At 42.8% G+C, this 15,774-nt stretch overlaps 1 protein-coding gene across 1 annotated transcript; it reads right to left on the bottom strand.

The window, feature by feature from the left end:
• Positions 1–493: 493 nt before the first annotated feature.
• Positions 494–15,639, bottom strand: anapc4 (anaphase promoting complex subunit 4; the record flags this gene model as incomplete). The annotated part of the gene is given in 21 exon segments (XM_034126479.1): positions 494–794; positions 1,494–1,617; positions 2,663–2,836; positions 4,318–4,389; positions 6,017–6,118; positions 6,969–7,007; positions 7,093–7,154; positions 8,781–8,878; positions 9,356–9,449; positions 10,217–10,273; positions 10,353–10,409; positions 10,481–10,527; positions 10,621–10,676; positions 10,776–10,827; positions 11,455–11,555; positions 11,863–11,939; positions 12,035–12,077; positions 12,169–12,233; positions 13,750–13,920; positions 15,321–15,428; positions 15,555–15,639. Coding segments are annotated over 21 exon segments (1,903 nt in total), but the record flags the coding sequence as incomplete, so codon positions are not given.
• Positions 15,640–15,774: the final 135 nt, after the last annotated feature.

Here is a 15,774-nt window from a genome sequence, read left to right as displayed (position 1 = left end):
CCTACAGGAATACAGTGCTGAGTCAATATTGTGGACGATCAATGCTGCCATTATGTTAAAAAAAAGACTCAATAATTCAACAGAATAATAAAGAAATATAATTAAAATAACTTATTAACATTTGAATAAAGTGTAAAATAATAATCTATAATTGAACACATTAATAAAGAAATGTAATCAAAATAAAGGCCTCATATTAATAATAAAAGTAATAGTTTAATTTACAAATTAATTATTTCATATACAATTTTTCGGGGAAATTATAATTTTTTGCTTTTATTATTTGTTCGGAAAATCAAATAATTTTTTTTTCTCCAATTTCTTTGCATATTTTTTTTTAACAAATTAACCTGTACAGTTGTTGGTGATGAGGCTTTTATTTCTACCTTTATTATTTTAAATAATTCATCGTTACTGGATAATATAAGGTGACAACAAATTAACAATTGCGTAAAATTAATAGTACTATAAAAAAAACAAGAGGAGAAATATCAACAATTGTGAACACAAACATTTTTATTTCTCATACAAACACTACATCCTTGTCACGGAGCCAGTCTTATCTTCTGTCAGTACTAAGAGATGTCCAGGGCTTCCTCTGACTCCAGCTGCTCCTCCATCTTGTTCCCCCCCCCCTCTTCCTCCTCCTCCTCCTTCCCCTCAGGACCCTCACTGGTCATGGAGGACTCCAGAACCTCCTGGTCAGCGCTGGCGTTCTGAGACTCTCCTCCTTCCTCATCCTCATCCTCCACGTCCATCTCAAACACTCGGATGTGCCTCAGGTTCCCACTCAGCTGCGGAGGAAGGAGAGAGTCAATATTATATATTTATATATAGAATATATTCAGAGAAAACAGGTTCATTCAAGAGTTCATAACTGAGACCAGGTTCATAACTAAGACCAGGTTCATAACTGACACCAGGTTCCTTCAGAGAGACCAGGTTCCTTCAGAGAGACCAGGTTCATTCAGAGAGACCAGGTTCATTCAGAGAGACCAGGTTCCTTCAGAGAGACCAGGTTCATTCAGAGAGACCAGGTTCATTCAGAGAGACCAGGTTCCTTCAGAGAGACCAGGTTCATTCAGAGAGACCAGGTTCCTTCAGAGAGACCAGGTTCCTTCAGAGAGACCAGGTTCCTTCAGAGAGACCAGGTTCATTCAGAGAGACCAGGTTCCTTCAGAGAGACCAGGTTCATTCAGAGAGACCAGGTTCATTCAGAGAGACCAGGTTCATTCAGAGAGACCAGGTTCATTCAGAGAGACCAGGTTCCTTCAGAGAGACCAGGTTCCTTCAGAGAGACCAGGTTCATTCAGAGAGACCAGGTTGATTCAGAGAGACCAGGTTGATATACATGTTTTCCTTATTTTTTCAAATAAATAAAATATTGTTGACATAAATAAAGGTTTTGATGTTTTCCTTTGGGATAGTTGTATTATCCATGTATGTGCAAACCCACCTAGCAACCACATGTATGAATGTATAACGGTACCCACCACACAGGCCACCTTCCTGATGCCGTTCACAGCCACAAACTGGGCCTTCATGTTCTCCAGCTCCCTCCACTGGTTCCCCAGAACCAGACTCTGACACGGGACAGAGCCGCTCTGCTGGTCCAGCCTGAACTCACACAGAGACATGGAGGACATTTAGAACTGATCCCTGCTGTGTTTAGAGAACAGCCTGAAGTCACACAGAGAGACATGGAGGACATTTAGAACTGATCCCTGCTGTGTTTAGAGAACAGCCTGAAGTCACACAGAGAGACATGGAGGACATTTAGAACTGATCCCTGCTGTGTTTAGAGAACAGCCTGAAGTCACACAGAGAGACATGGAGGACATTTAGAACTGATCCCTGCTGTGTTTAGAGAACAGCCTGAAGTCACACAGAGACATGGAGGACATTTAGAACTGATCCCTGCTGTGTTTAGAGAACAGCCTGAAGTGTGTTGTAAATCAGGGGGGTCAAACTCAATTTCGTCGCGGGCCACATCAGCATCATGGTTGCACTTAAAGGGCCGGTTGTAACTTTAAGAATATATAAATATATAAATATACATATATAAATATTTAATGTATATAAAATAATGTATTATATTACATCATTGCCTCTGCATTGGATTATTATCTGATAGGCTAATAACTTCATGATTAACTACGTCTGAAAGCAGAAGTCTAGGGCAAATCATTGCAAGTCTCTTCAGTGAGAATGTCACAAAATGATTTAAAAAGAAAAGCCACATTCTTGAAAAGAAGTCTAGAGAAAAAAAAAGAAATTAAATTTTGGGGAAAAAAAGTCAAATTCTGAGAAAAAAGTCAAATTTGAGATGCATTGTGGGACATGTAGTTTATGGGCAACGTGCTTCTGTAAAGCGGCATGTAACCGTATAATAAACATATTATATTCTTTCAGAGCCGGATTTGGCCCCCGGGCCTTGAGTTTGACCCCCCTGGTTTAGAGGATCCTCTTAATAACGGACACGACAATCTATGATTTTAAAAGAATCATCAATAATTCAACACATTAATAAATAAATGTATTTAAAATAAAGGCCTAATATTGATAAAAAAAAAAAGAAAAGAAAATAATAATAAAAAGTGATATTGAACATAAGTGTGTGTAAAATGACATGTCCCCCTCGATCATGCATTTGAACACTGACCTGAGTCCGGGCTCCCAGCTGAACTCCTCCCCCTCCTCGTTGCTCAGCGCTGCAGAGAGAGGAAGCTGAGCTAAGACCCGCCTCCTGCCCTCCTCCTCCGACGCCTGCAGCACCACCGTCAGCATCTCGTCGTCATAGAAACGAGCGTCCATGCAGCTGTACACCTGGTGAGGCCTGAGAGACACACAACACACCTGTTAGGGAGTCAGGGAACACTTTGCTTATAACCAGAGATGGCAGAAGTACACACATCCTTTCCTCAAGTAGAAGTACAGATACTCGTGTTTAAAAATACTCTGGTGAAAGTAGAAGTACTGACTAAACTTCTGTTCTGCTGAACAACGGCAACATGACAACGTTTTCATTGGTCCCTCTTCTTTAGAGTACCTGTACTTTCTACTTCTTACATGTTGAACACACATTTTGTGTTCAACATGTAAGAAGTAGAATGTACAGGTATTTGGGTTCAACATGTAAGAAGTAGAAAGTACAGGTATTTGGGTTCAACATGTAAGAAGTAGAAAGTACAGGTATTTGGGTTTCAACAGTAGAAGTAAAAGACAGGTATTAGTTCAACATGTAAGAAGTAGAAAGTACAGGTATTTGTGTTCAAAATGTAAGAAGTAGAAAGTACAGGTATTTGTGTTCAACATGTAAGAAGTAGAAAGTACAGATATTTGTGTTCAACATGTAAGAAGTAGAAAGTACAGGTATTTGGGTTCAACATGTAAGAAGTAGAAAGTACAGGTATTTGGGTTCAACATGTAAGAAGTAGAAAGTACAGATATTTGTGTTCAACATGTAAGAAGTAGAAAGTACAGGTATTTGGGTTCAACATGTAAGAAGTAGAAAGTACAGGTATTTGTGTTCAACATGTAAGAAGTAGAAAGTACAGGTATTTGTGTTCAACATGTAAGAAGTAGAAAGTACAGGTATTTGTGTTCAACATGTGAGAAGTAGAAAGTACAGGTATTTGTGTTCAACATGTGAGAAGTAGAAAGTACAAAGTGGTCAGAAAAATAAGTAGTGGAGTAAAGTACTGATACCAGAAACATGTACTGAAGTACAGTCACAAAGTATTTGTACTCCACTACTTCCAACCTTTGATCATAATACTATCAATACTGTGATGTTATGATATCTCTCAGATATTTGTTCACACTTGGATGAGGACTGTTTCTGATGTGTCTGTAAAGCGTCTCTGAGCATTAGGAAAAGCTCTATAGAAATCCCATGTATTATGATTAGCTTTATGTGAGTGTGTTTGATATGTGAGTGTGTTTGATATGTGAGTGTGTTTGATATGTGAGTGTGTTTGATATGCGAGTGTGTTTGATATGTGAGTGTGTTTGATATGTGAGTGTGTTTGATATGTGAGTGTGTTTGATATGCGAGTGTGTTTGATATGCGAGTGTGTTTGATATGCAAGTGTGTTTGATATGCGAGTGTGTTTGATATGTGAGTGTGTTTGATATGCGAGTGTGTTTGATATGTGAGTGTGTTTGATATGTGAGTGTGTTTGATATGCGAGTGTGTTTGATATGCGAGTGTGTTTGATATGCGAGTGTGTTTGATATGCGAGTGTGTTTGATATGCGAGTGTGTTTGATATGTGAGTGTGTTTGATATGCGAGTGTGTCACAGAGAGGATCTCACTGAGCTGCAGCGTCTCCCTCAGCCTCCAGAGGACGGGACAGGTCCATGGAGATCACGCTGTGAGGGATGCGTCTGTGGGACAACAACACATAGGGTTAGGAACACACAAACAAACACTGTAACTGTGACGGGGTTCTCTTTGTCCGCCCGTAACAATAGGTGTAGTCGTTTAAATAAAGCTCAAAAAGTTGTATTTACAAAGACAGAAGAAGATATACCGTTTGAACAGAATATTGAAATTGAATAAATCAAATCATCAAAGGAGTTGACATTTAAACAACGACTGTGACGAGGTACAAGTTTCACTCTGTGCCACTTTATACTTTTACTACTACATCTCAACGGGAAGAACATTGGTTTTATTTATTGAACATCTTAAAGAGGCCTTATTCTGCTCCCTGTGGTGCTCCCTCTCCTGTAGTGTGCTGTAGGTTTGTGTGCATGTCAATGGTCTGCAGAGGCTGAAATCCCTCTTTTTTTCTACCCCACACACATTTTCTTGACTTTACTTCAATCTTTTTGATTGAAAGACCCTCTCAAAGCAAAGTAAAGGGTAGTAGTGGGCACGGCACGTTGGTTCATACAGCACATTTCAGCTGTAAGACATGGTGCAAAAGAAACGTAATATACTTTTACATTTAAATACTTAAAAAGCCAAGAGAATAAACATAAAAAACTATAAAATAGAATAGAAATATATCTGAATCAGAATCCGGTTGGCTGGCAGGTTAACACATACCAGGAAGTAGCCTTTGTGTACGCGGTGCAAACATAAACACAGTTAAAGAAGATTAAAAAAGAGTAAGAAAAACAACCAATAAATCAAATTAGAGATGTCCCGATCCGATCACGTGATCGGGGATCGGAGCCGATCACGTGATTTTCAAAAGATCGGAATCGGGAGAAAAAAATCGGGGATCGGGATTTTTTTTTTTTTTTATAAAATATTTTTATTATTTTATTTAATGTTACAAAACAAAAATGACCATGTTCACGTCTTAAAGTCATCCTGAGGCCTTAGTTTTGGTTTAAAATTACACAACATCATGTATGTGTTGCTTCTTTTGGGCTTGTTTTCATAGAGTTGCTTATTTCTCTCAAATCTGGCAACAGAGTGGGCGCAGTGTCTAATAGTAGCAGTAAGCTAACGAGAGGCTACGTTCAGCTGGTGTAACGAGAGGCTACGTTCAGCTGGTGACTCGGGACAGAGAAAATGTCAGGAGTTTGGAAGTATTATAAAATTGAAAGCGAAGGCAGTGTAACAGCCAGATGCAATGTTTGCAAGGCGGAGGTTCCGCGTGGTGGAAAGAACAGAGCTACGTTCAACACGACCAATCTAATACGCCACCTGAGAAACAAACACCAACAACAACACGACGAGTACACAGCGGCCACTCAGGTAACGGCACTGAAACAACCGACACTTTCAGAGACTTTTAAAAGGAAAGAGAAACTGCCCCAGAACAGTGAAAAGGCCAAAAAGATAACAGCCAAGATAGCTGAATTCATCGCGTTGGATATACATGAATAATCTCTGTCATGTTCAAATACTAAAACACTACGTGCAGAATACTCTTTCAAAGTACTTGGAATAATAGAATAACACACATGCAGTGTTGTGATGGAGGTGGGTGAGAGGAAGTGTAATGCAGTGTGGGATATGAGTCTTTAAATGAAGGTCAGAGTGACGCCTCCTCACCTGTGCGGGTCGGTTCCTCTGCGCAGCAGGAACACTTTGCAGGGGGAACCCTCCGGCATGCAGAACACCACGTGATGCAGTTTGTTCTTCTTATCGTTCCACCTGCAGAACAACAGGAAGTAGAGCTAACCTCTGAGCTACAGGAGGAAGTGTGTGTGTGTGTGTGTGTGTGTGTGTGTCTGTGTGTGTCTGTTGTGTGTGTGTGTGTGTGTGTGTGTGTGTGTGTGTGTGTGTGTGTGTGTGTCTGTGTGTGTCTGTGTGTGTGTGTGTCCAATCCTGATTTAAATAAATGTATCATCAATACAACATTTATCATCCCAGGGAAGCTCTAATACCAGAATGATTGTCAAAGCTCAGTATCTGTGTGTAAGAGGGGTTTGTGTGTGTGTGTGTGTGTCTGTGTGTTTCTGCGTGTGCGCGTGCGTGCGTGCGTGCGTGTGTGTGTGTGTTTCTGTGTGTATGTGTTTCTGTGTGTGTGTGTGTCTGTGTGTGTGTGTGTGTGTGTGTGGTGTGTGTCTGTGTGTGTGTCTGTGTGTGTGTGTGTGTGCGTTGTGTGTGCGTGTGTGTGCGTGTGTGTGCGTGGTTGGTGTGTGTGTGGTGGCGTGTGTGTGTGTGTTGTGTGTGTGTGTGTGTGTGCGTGTGTGTGCGTGTGTGTGTGTGTCTGTGTGTGTGTCTGTGTGTGTGTTGTGTGTGGTGTGTGTGTGTGTGTGTGTGGTGTGTGTGCGTGTGTTGTAGTGTGTGTGTGTGTGCGTGTGTGTGTGTGCGTGTGTGTGTGTGTGTGTGCGTGTGTGTGTGTGCGTGTGTGTGTGTGTGTGTGTGTGTGTGTGTGTGTGTGTGTGTGTGTGTGTTTTGTGTGTGTCTGTGTGTGTGTGTGTGTGTGTGTGTGTGTGTGCGTGTGTGTGTGTGTGTGTGTGTGCGTGTCTGTGTGTGTCTGTGTGTGTGTGTTACGTACAGTGACGGCAGCTCAAACAGCCGGGGTGTGTTTTCAGAGCTGCAAAAACAACAGAAACAAAGGAATAAATCCAACTTGAATCTCTAACTAATTAAATGTAGAGATAGTCTCCATGGAGACGCACCTCTCTGGCAGCGCGTACAGCGGCAGGAACACAGCCTGCGTGACAGACCGGCCAATCACCTCCTGCACACAAGAAACAGGAAACATGTTCAAAAAGCACGAGTCCATGTGTATACAAAGCACTGAGTGACCGCTCTCTGCTCTGAGGGGACAGGACCTCAAAGTGCTGCCGTGAAGTGCCTAGTCTCAAATCCGTCCGTATGAAAGATTAGAAATGCTATGTTAGGTCAAAGGAATATAAATACTAAGCTGGTAATAATAATTTCTTCAAAGGCACAGGTACATTATCAACCTATGGATCAACAGTTGTAGTATTTTCTTTTTCGTTTTAATGCCATTGAACACGTCTTTTGACCTAATTGACAACTACAGACGATCTCCCGTAAAAGCTCCGCAAAGGTACGTGTTGTGATGTCTGTGTTTGCTTCCCCTGTCGCAAGTTCGGATCGCTCAGTGATGATACTATACCTAAATAATCAGTGGAGTCTCAGCTTTAATCGGCTATATTGTATGTGCAGCTACGATAAGTAATAAGGGTATCTTTATCTTGAATTGTGTGCCGCAGTGCGTTAGAATTTTTTCGCTCAGGGGTCATTTAGACGCTTCTTATGAGACTTGTGTTTTGTTTTGGTAAAAATGGTTCATATCTTCAGTTAGCTGAGATTCTTCCCGTTAATCTGGTGCTACACATTAATAGTTTCATAAATGTTAAGAAGCCCTGAGACATTATCTCGAAAACAAACCGGTGGGAGGGGTCCAATGGGGGGACCGCCGTGCTTAAGAGGTTTTAAACCCGTATGATTGTAGAAAAGGACAGAAACTCTCCTTGTTGCCAGGCAACGCACACGAGGGTACACTACGTGGTGCTTACGTAACACAGGTAAAGCAAACCATTCAAGCTATTATACGTTAAGATTGAGACGATTGTTTACATGAAATCTGGATATAATACTTGTGCAAAGTACTTGGAATAATACAATAAAACATGTGCAGTGTTGTGATGGAAAGTGGTTCAAGTTTCAAATGACCCCATCCTACCTGACTGACCTCCAGACACACTCCCTCCGCTCTGCTGCTGCTAACCCCCTACCAATTCTAGTATTGTGAAGTTATGGGCATTCAACCACTGACCCCCCCCCCCCCCCTTATCTCTTTTGTTGATCTCTTTGACAGAACCAGAAACAGCTCATTGTAATTACATTGATAGACGTCACAGTTGCACAATCTGTCTCTCACATGTAGTGTTTTCTCCTGATTGACGTGTTTTCTCTGACAGCCCCCCCCCCCCCTCCCCTCGCCTTGTCATTTATTTGTATTGTCAGAGTTTATAGATTGTTTATCTTCACGGTCTACTGTATATGTTCTACGTTGAATGCTGCTTTAATTCTATTTTGAGATGTTTACATTCTAGTGTTGTGAAGTTATGGGCCTTGTTGTGTTGTGTTGTGTTGTGTTTCATGTGCTGCAACGCAAACATCTACCAACCTGGGATCAATAAAGAAGCTCTAATCTGATCTCATACTGTGACCTAAGATTTTCAACGACATCATTACTCTGTAGCTATGTTAGTTTGACAATAAAGAACCTTGAACCTTGAACCTTGAACCTTGAACTTATATAACATATTGTTGTACCTACAAAGAGTCTAACGTGTGTATTAGTGCTGCTGAGGAAGAGGAGGAGACTCACTGCAGGTTTCTGGAGACACTGCTCGATGACGCCCTCCATCATCCTCTTAACGAAGTGAAGAGACTTCTGAGGGAACGAGGGGAACAGCAGGGGGCTCTCTGCAGGAACAGGACACATTTAGGGAGTTAGATAATGGGCTTTGTATTGATTTGAAATAGCTTGAATTTGAACAAAAACATGAAACACACTGCAGGGTTCACAGGTCGCTCTTTAATCAAATGTTTTCTTATTGTCATCCAGTTTTATTAAGCCCAACCGCAGCATGCATGACGGTAGCTTACGCACATGTGGTCATGTAGTCAAGGAGTAAATTGATCGAAGATATTGCATAGCAACAAATGAGAAAACAACAAGTCATTAAAACAGAGCACGATGTGTCAACACCTCTTAAGAAGAATAAAGTATATTTTTCTGGATGCATCGAGGAGCACATGAGGGGCTTTGCTGGAACCCCCCAGATCTCAAACTGTCAGATCCAGTGGTTTTATCCCCGAATCCCACCCTGTTCCCCTCGTTCCAACACACTAAGTGATAATGCTGCTAATGAATAACTTCTAGAGCTGAGTGGGTCTCACCCTTCAGGTGGGCGCTCTCCTGCAGGAACCTCAGCCATTGGTTCCCCTTGGTGTTGGGGGGGGAAACCAGATCCTCGTCCTCGTCCTTCAGATACTGCACAGGGAGAGACGTGTTGTCACACAGCAGCTCTAAGGGCTCCTATTATACTGTTTTTAGGAATATATTATAGGTCTCAGAAATATACAAAACATGTCTCTGAAGTGTTCTGCTCCAAACACCAAACAGATCATTCTCGCCTCAAACCCCTCTCTTCCAGCTGTTACTAAAGAGCTGATTCTGGGTCAGTAGCTGCCGTGATGAAACTCCATATCATGTTCCAAACCACATCAAGGATTCTCTCTGAAACAGTATGGAGCTCAAACTCTTTCTCTCTCTCAGGTTTACCACAAGGTGACTTCCTTTTGATTTCCTGCTTCTTCACACATGCTCTCTCCAGTACAGGTTAGCTCTGAGTGTTAGCATGCTAATGTAAACACAGACCATATTACTTCCAGAACACGTCTCATTGTTTCCGACAGCAACGTTTCTGATTGGCCCGTGGGTGTAAAGCCCGCCCACATTTTAGTAACGTCGTCATGACGCAGCAAATCTGGATCAGCTCCGTTGTTCCCCCGTTTTTAGAGATGTGGGTACGGAGGAAAAGAGAGAGGGGTTTATTTCCTGACACTTTGAGAGTCTCCTGACACACCGGGGACACACCGGGGACACTCCGGGGACACTCCGGGGACACACCGGGGACACACCGGGGACACACCGGGGACACACACCGGGGACACGTGGTGATGTAGAGAAGACATCAGAAAGTGCATTGTGCATGATAGGAGACCTTTAAAGCTCATCAACACACACAGAACTCCTACCTGGCCCACTCGCTCCACGTTAAAGTATTTCCCTTTGCGATCAAACAGCTCTTCGTTCTGTTGAAGCAGAGACAAGTTAAAATCACTTAGTAAAGATGTTTTAATTTCCATCACGGTGACGTCATGCTGAGCTCACCTCACTGAAGTGCTCCGACAGGAAGTCAGCCACGAAGGCAATGTCCTTCTGGGTCATCTACGAGGAATAAAACATGTTAGAATGATTTATTGAAACCCATGTGTGTCTCAGCGGCTCTGAGGACTCACCTTGTTGAGCTCTGGAGGAACGTGCTCCTCACACATCCTCAGCATGGCTGCAGAAACAATCAATACAACCTTATTTTGAATAATTCATGTCTGTATATCAGGATCGAGAACTCGTGCACGACGGTCACTTTTATTCTTACCTACGTACAACCAGCGGAAAAAGGCTTTAAAGTTCTTCATGCTCTTGTCTATCACCCTGAAAGTTGGAGTAAAGGCAGAGATGATATTAACGTCTAATATAACATGCTTATGGTTTGAGAAGACGGGCAATAAGAACAGTAATGGATGAACTCACTGCAGGAGTTCGTTTGCTTTCAGAGAAAATGAGCCAACAGCTGTGATCGCACCTGAGAACAGAAACACATGTGGTGTTTAAAAAAAATAAAAAATTCTAGAAAAAACACATTTCCAGGATAAAAAATCCAAAATTAGGAAATAAATATTGAAAATTCACATTTTAAAGTTATGGATACGTTAGAAAAAAATCTCAAATGTTGTAGGAAAGAAATGCAATTGTCTCTGATATTATAAAGTTTAACATTTAAAAAATAAAATGTTTTCGTAAAATTGTTAAATATTGAAAAGAAAAAAATCCCACATTTTGGAGAAAAAAGTTTAATATTATCTGAGATTTAAAATATTACATTTGCAAGAAAAAAAATAGATTAAAGTCAAACATTTACAGGGAGAAAAAAAAGTCTACATTTATAAAACAGTACTTTTCTGGAAATGACATTACGAGGAAAAAAATACTTATCAGAGAAAAATGGACATTTGCACAAAAAAATCCCAAATTAAGAAAAAAACTATTCAAAAGAAATCACAAATATGCAAGAAAAACACAACTCTATGAGATTAAAGTTGATAAATAATTGAGAAAACAACTCAAATACGTGTTTTGTATCTCTGGGAGACACATGGCTTTAGATTAGGATTAAACATGGATTAGTGAATGAACAGAGGAGTGTTCGTACCTTCTAGCGCTGCAGCGTCCAGACCGAGGGGCTCGAACTTCTGCTTCCACAGAGACATGCCCCTCACCTCACTCAGGTGGTACAGCAGAGCCTCAGAGCCACTGCAGGGGGGGGGGGGGGGGGTATAACACATCAGGTCTACAATGTGTGTTTAACAATAAAGTGTGTGTCCTTTGGAATCCATTAAAAGCACAACTTGGCATCAGAGCATACTTAAAGGTGAGATATTATAAATAAACCTTTGCTATAACTAATGATCATGGTCATTAAAACAGGGGATGATGTGTCGCCATTTCTTAAGAAGAATAAACCATATTTTTCTAGATGCAAAGAGGAGAAAATGAGGGGCTTGGCTGGCACCCCCAAAAGGGTAAAAGGTGAGATATCAAGGGGTTAACGTGCAGGTACCTCTGCAGGTGGCTGATCACCAGCTTCTGGATGCTGGAGTACGACGACTCGATGGACTGACCCAGCTTCTTCAGACCCTGAGAGGAAACACAGACAAACATCAGAGAGGTTTCCAGTTAGTAATATCATCTGTCCTGCTTATTAATCAAGTTGAAACACTCATTAATCTCACCTTCACCGTCAGCTGGTTCATCAGCAGAGCCTGGAGCTCAGGGCTGAGGGAGCAGAGACACAATCAATAACATGACATCTTTCCTACAGATAAATAAGCAACAACAAACGTTACCAATAGAAACCTTTCTTCACCTTGATTGTCCCCACAGCAGCAGCTCCAGGAACTCGTCCTGAACCTGAGTGCTCGTGTTCTTCTCCTGCAAACAGAAAGAAGATTTGATTATTTTAGCAAACTCAGACAACGTAAACTTGTTAATATGTGTTATAGTGCCAGATACTTTAGATGTAGTCTTAGGACAAAAATGCTTAGACATTTTAACACAATGATAGTCTTTGTTTTGACTTCGTAGTTTCATTCCGAACATGTTAAGATGTCAAGACATATTTATCTTATTACCTTACAAAAAGACTCAGGTCAATGCTTTGAAAGGAGTCTCGCTGGTCGTTAGAGAAGAGCCACCCGGATGAAGCAGCGCCGTACATTCAAAGATAATCCACTACCCTGACCCACAGATCGTTTATACATTAGAGTAACGCAGTATCAGGACTGACACGTAGAGGAAGGTAACGGTACAACCTGTTGAACTATAGGAGCCACACGTAGAGCATTTTCTGTGTTTGTTACGTCACATTCTTTGAGTCACTATAGGTGGTGGGCGTGTCTATTGGATTTGTGTGGTGATGTTTGCGGTTATATTGAGAGGCGAAGTCACGCCCATCTACTTCCGACTCATGGGACCTTATTTCGGAAAAAGTATGTATTGAAGTCAATGGAGAGAGAAAGATTATCTCTCGATCCCGTTTGAATTGTGCCACAAATTACACATATGATGTTTGTCAATCTTAAAAAATAATTTCCATGTCAAAAAAGTCACAGTTTGTCGTAAAACTGTTGAAATATAAGACTATGAAAAATACGCAACTAGAAAGACTACAAATCCCAGAGTCCCGGTCCCGCATGCTGGCTCTTAGGAACCGACTAACTCCTCTTGTGTGTATGTACAGCTCTCAACATGCCCAGACTTGGAGTGATTTTCACCTCTTTTAATACTTTCCGCCTCATTCTGAAAGAAAGAAGTGAAATGTGCCAACGTGACGGCCGTCTGGGTGTGTGGTGTGAGACGGGAGATGGAGTTCATTGAGCGCTTTCACACAAAAAAAAAGTGTTACTTCACAGTTTTACGACACATTTTAATTTATTTTACTTGTAAAATTATCTTTTAAATTGACAAACATCATATGTGTAATTTGTGGCACAATTCAAATGAAAAAAAAATAATCTTTCTCTCTCCATTGACTTCAATACATATTTTTTCCGAAATAAGGTCCCATGGAGGTCCCCCGGAAAGGGAGGGACTTCGGCTCTCTATCCGGTTGCTCTTACCTGCCTGCGCACTTTGTCATAGATGGAGGGGGAGTGAGCTGGGGAAGGACAATCTTTGTTGACCGCGTACGAATACGCAATCACATACTGGAGATGGACTAGAAACTATTGTATGATTGCTTGTTTCGTTTGCTAATAAAAGGTCAAACGCATATCAGTGGAAAGACTGTTTTCTTGAGCGTCAGACAATGTTTTTCTCTTGTTTAGTTCCTCGCTGCACTTTGTTTGGATTACTACAGCCGCAACAAACTACATTTAACACGATTGCATGTTGATATGATCATGGAGACAAACACGTTTTCATCAGTGACTGAATGCGTGTCTCTGACCTGGACGAACTTGGTGAGCCGCAGGTCCATCTGCAGCAGGATGTCCTCCCAGGCCTCACACATACAGGTGAGGGACAGGTGCAGGTACTGAAGGAGAGTCGAGATGTGGGTGAACTTACGAGACATCCGGGTCACCTCCGGGAGGCAGGAGGAGAGGAGGCAAGTGTCCAACTGTGGGAGGGAGGAGACAGGAGGTTAATATCAGAGAGGAGGAGAGGAGACAAGTGTCCAACTGTGGGAGGGAGGAGACAGGAGGTTAATATCAGAGAGGAGGAGAGGAGACAAGTGTCCAACTGTGGGAGGGAGGAGGGAGGAGACAGGAGGTTAATATCAGTGAGGAGAGAGGAGGCAGGAGGAGAGGAGACAAGTGTCCAACTGTGGGAGGGAGGAGACAGGAGGAGGTTAATATCAGAGAGAGGAGAGAGGAGGCAGAAGGATAGGAGACAAGTGTCCAACTGTGGGAAGGAGGAGACAGGAGGTTAATATCAGAGAGGAGGAGAGGAGGCAAGTGTCCAACTGTGGGAGGGAGGAGGGAGGAGGTTAATATCAGAGAGAGGAGAGAGGAGGCAGAAGGATAGGAGACAAGTGTCCAACTGTGGGAAGGAGGAGACAGGAGGTTAATATCAGAGAGGAGGAGAGGAGACAAGTGTCCAACTGTGGGAGGGAGGAGGGAGGAGACAGGAGGTTAATATCAGTGAGGAGAGAGGAGGCAGGAGGAGAGGAGACAAGTGTCCAACTGTGGGAGGGAGGAGACAGGAGGAGGTTAATATCAGAGAGGAGGAGAGGAGGCAAGTGTCCAACTGTGGGAGGGAGGAGGGAGGAGGTTAATATCAGAGAGAGGAGAGAGGAGGCAGAAGGATAGGAGACAAGTGTCCAACTGTGGGAAGGAGGAGACAGGAGGTTAATATCAGAGAGGAGGAGAGGAGACAAGTGTCCAACTGTGGGAGGGAGGAGGGAGGAGACAGGAGGTTAATATCAGTGAGGAGAGAGGAGGCAGGAGGAGAGGAGACAAGTGTCCAACTGTGGGAGGGAGGAGACAGGAGGAGGTTAATATCAGAGAGGAGGAGAGGAGGCAAGTGTCCAACTGTGGGAGGGAGGAGGGAGGAGGTTAATATCAGAGAGAGGAGAGAGGAGGCAGAAGGATAGGAGACAAGTGTCCAACTGTGGGAAGGAGGAGACAGGAGGTTAATATCAGAGAGGAGGAGAGGAGACAAGTGTCCAACTGTGGGAGGGAGGAGGGAGGAGACAGGAGGTTGATATCAGTGAGGAGAGAGGAGGCAGGAGGAGAGGAGACAAGTGTCCAACTGTGGGAGGGAGGAGACAGGAGGAGGTTAATATCAGAGAGAGGAGAGAGGAGGCAGGAGGAGAGGAGACAAGTGTCCAACTGTGGGAGGAGACAGGAGGTTAATATCAGAGAGGAGGAGAGGAGACAAGTGTCCAACTGTGGGAGGACAGAGGAGACAGGAGGAGGTTATATCAGAGAGAGGAGAGAGGAGGACAGAGGAGACAAGATGAGGAGGTGATAATCGGAGACAGGAGGAGATGAAGGAGGTATAAGGAGTCGTGCTGACCTGCAGGTAGCAGATCTGAAGCTGGTTGTCAGCAGATTTGACCTCTGTGATGACGGAGAGAGACTTCAGGTCTCCAGAGAGACTGAGGCTGCGGCAGCTTCCTGACACCTGAGGACAGTCAGACATTTGGACAAAGAACTTTTAAAATCTTGAAGACCATGACCAGTTTAAACTCAGCCTTCAAAACAGGAGACAATTCAACTCTTTCAAATGTTTTTGGTGAACGCCTGTTACCCCGGTCAGAGTGGCGATCTTGTACATCCCGTACGCAAACAGCTCCACGAAGCCAGAGTCTCCTCCGAGGACGAGGACGTTCAGCCTGCATGCACACAAACATTACATCATAATGTAGTGGCTTCAACGTTTCTAGAGACGCTTCCAACATACGGGTGTGATGTCAACGCACAGATCATCCAGAGCGATCATCCCTTTCACCATCCATCCCTCCTTCTCG

The sequence above is a fragment of the Trematomus bernacchii genome, unplaced genomic scaffold (genome assembly GCF_902827165.1).
Source record: "Trematomus bernacchii unplaced genomic scaffold, fTreBer1.1, whole genome shotgun sequence".
In the NCBI taxonomy this organism is placed as follows: Eukaryota; Metazoa; Chordata; class Actinopteri; order Perciformes; family Nototheniidae; genus Trematomus; species Trematomus bernacchii.
The sequence above is the reverse complement of the archived record's forward strand: the minus strand, read 5'-3'. Positions and strand labels throughout refer to the sequence as shown.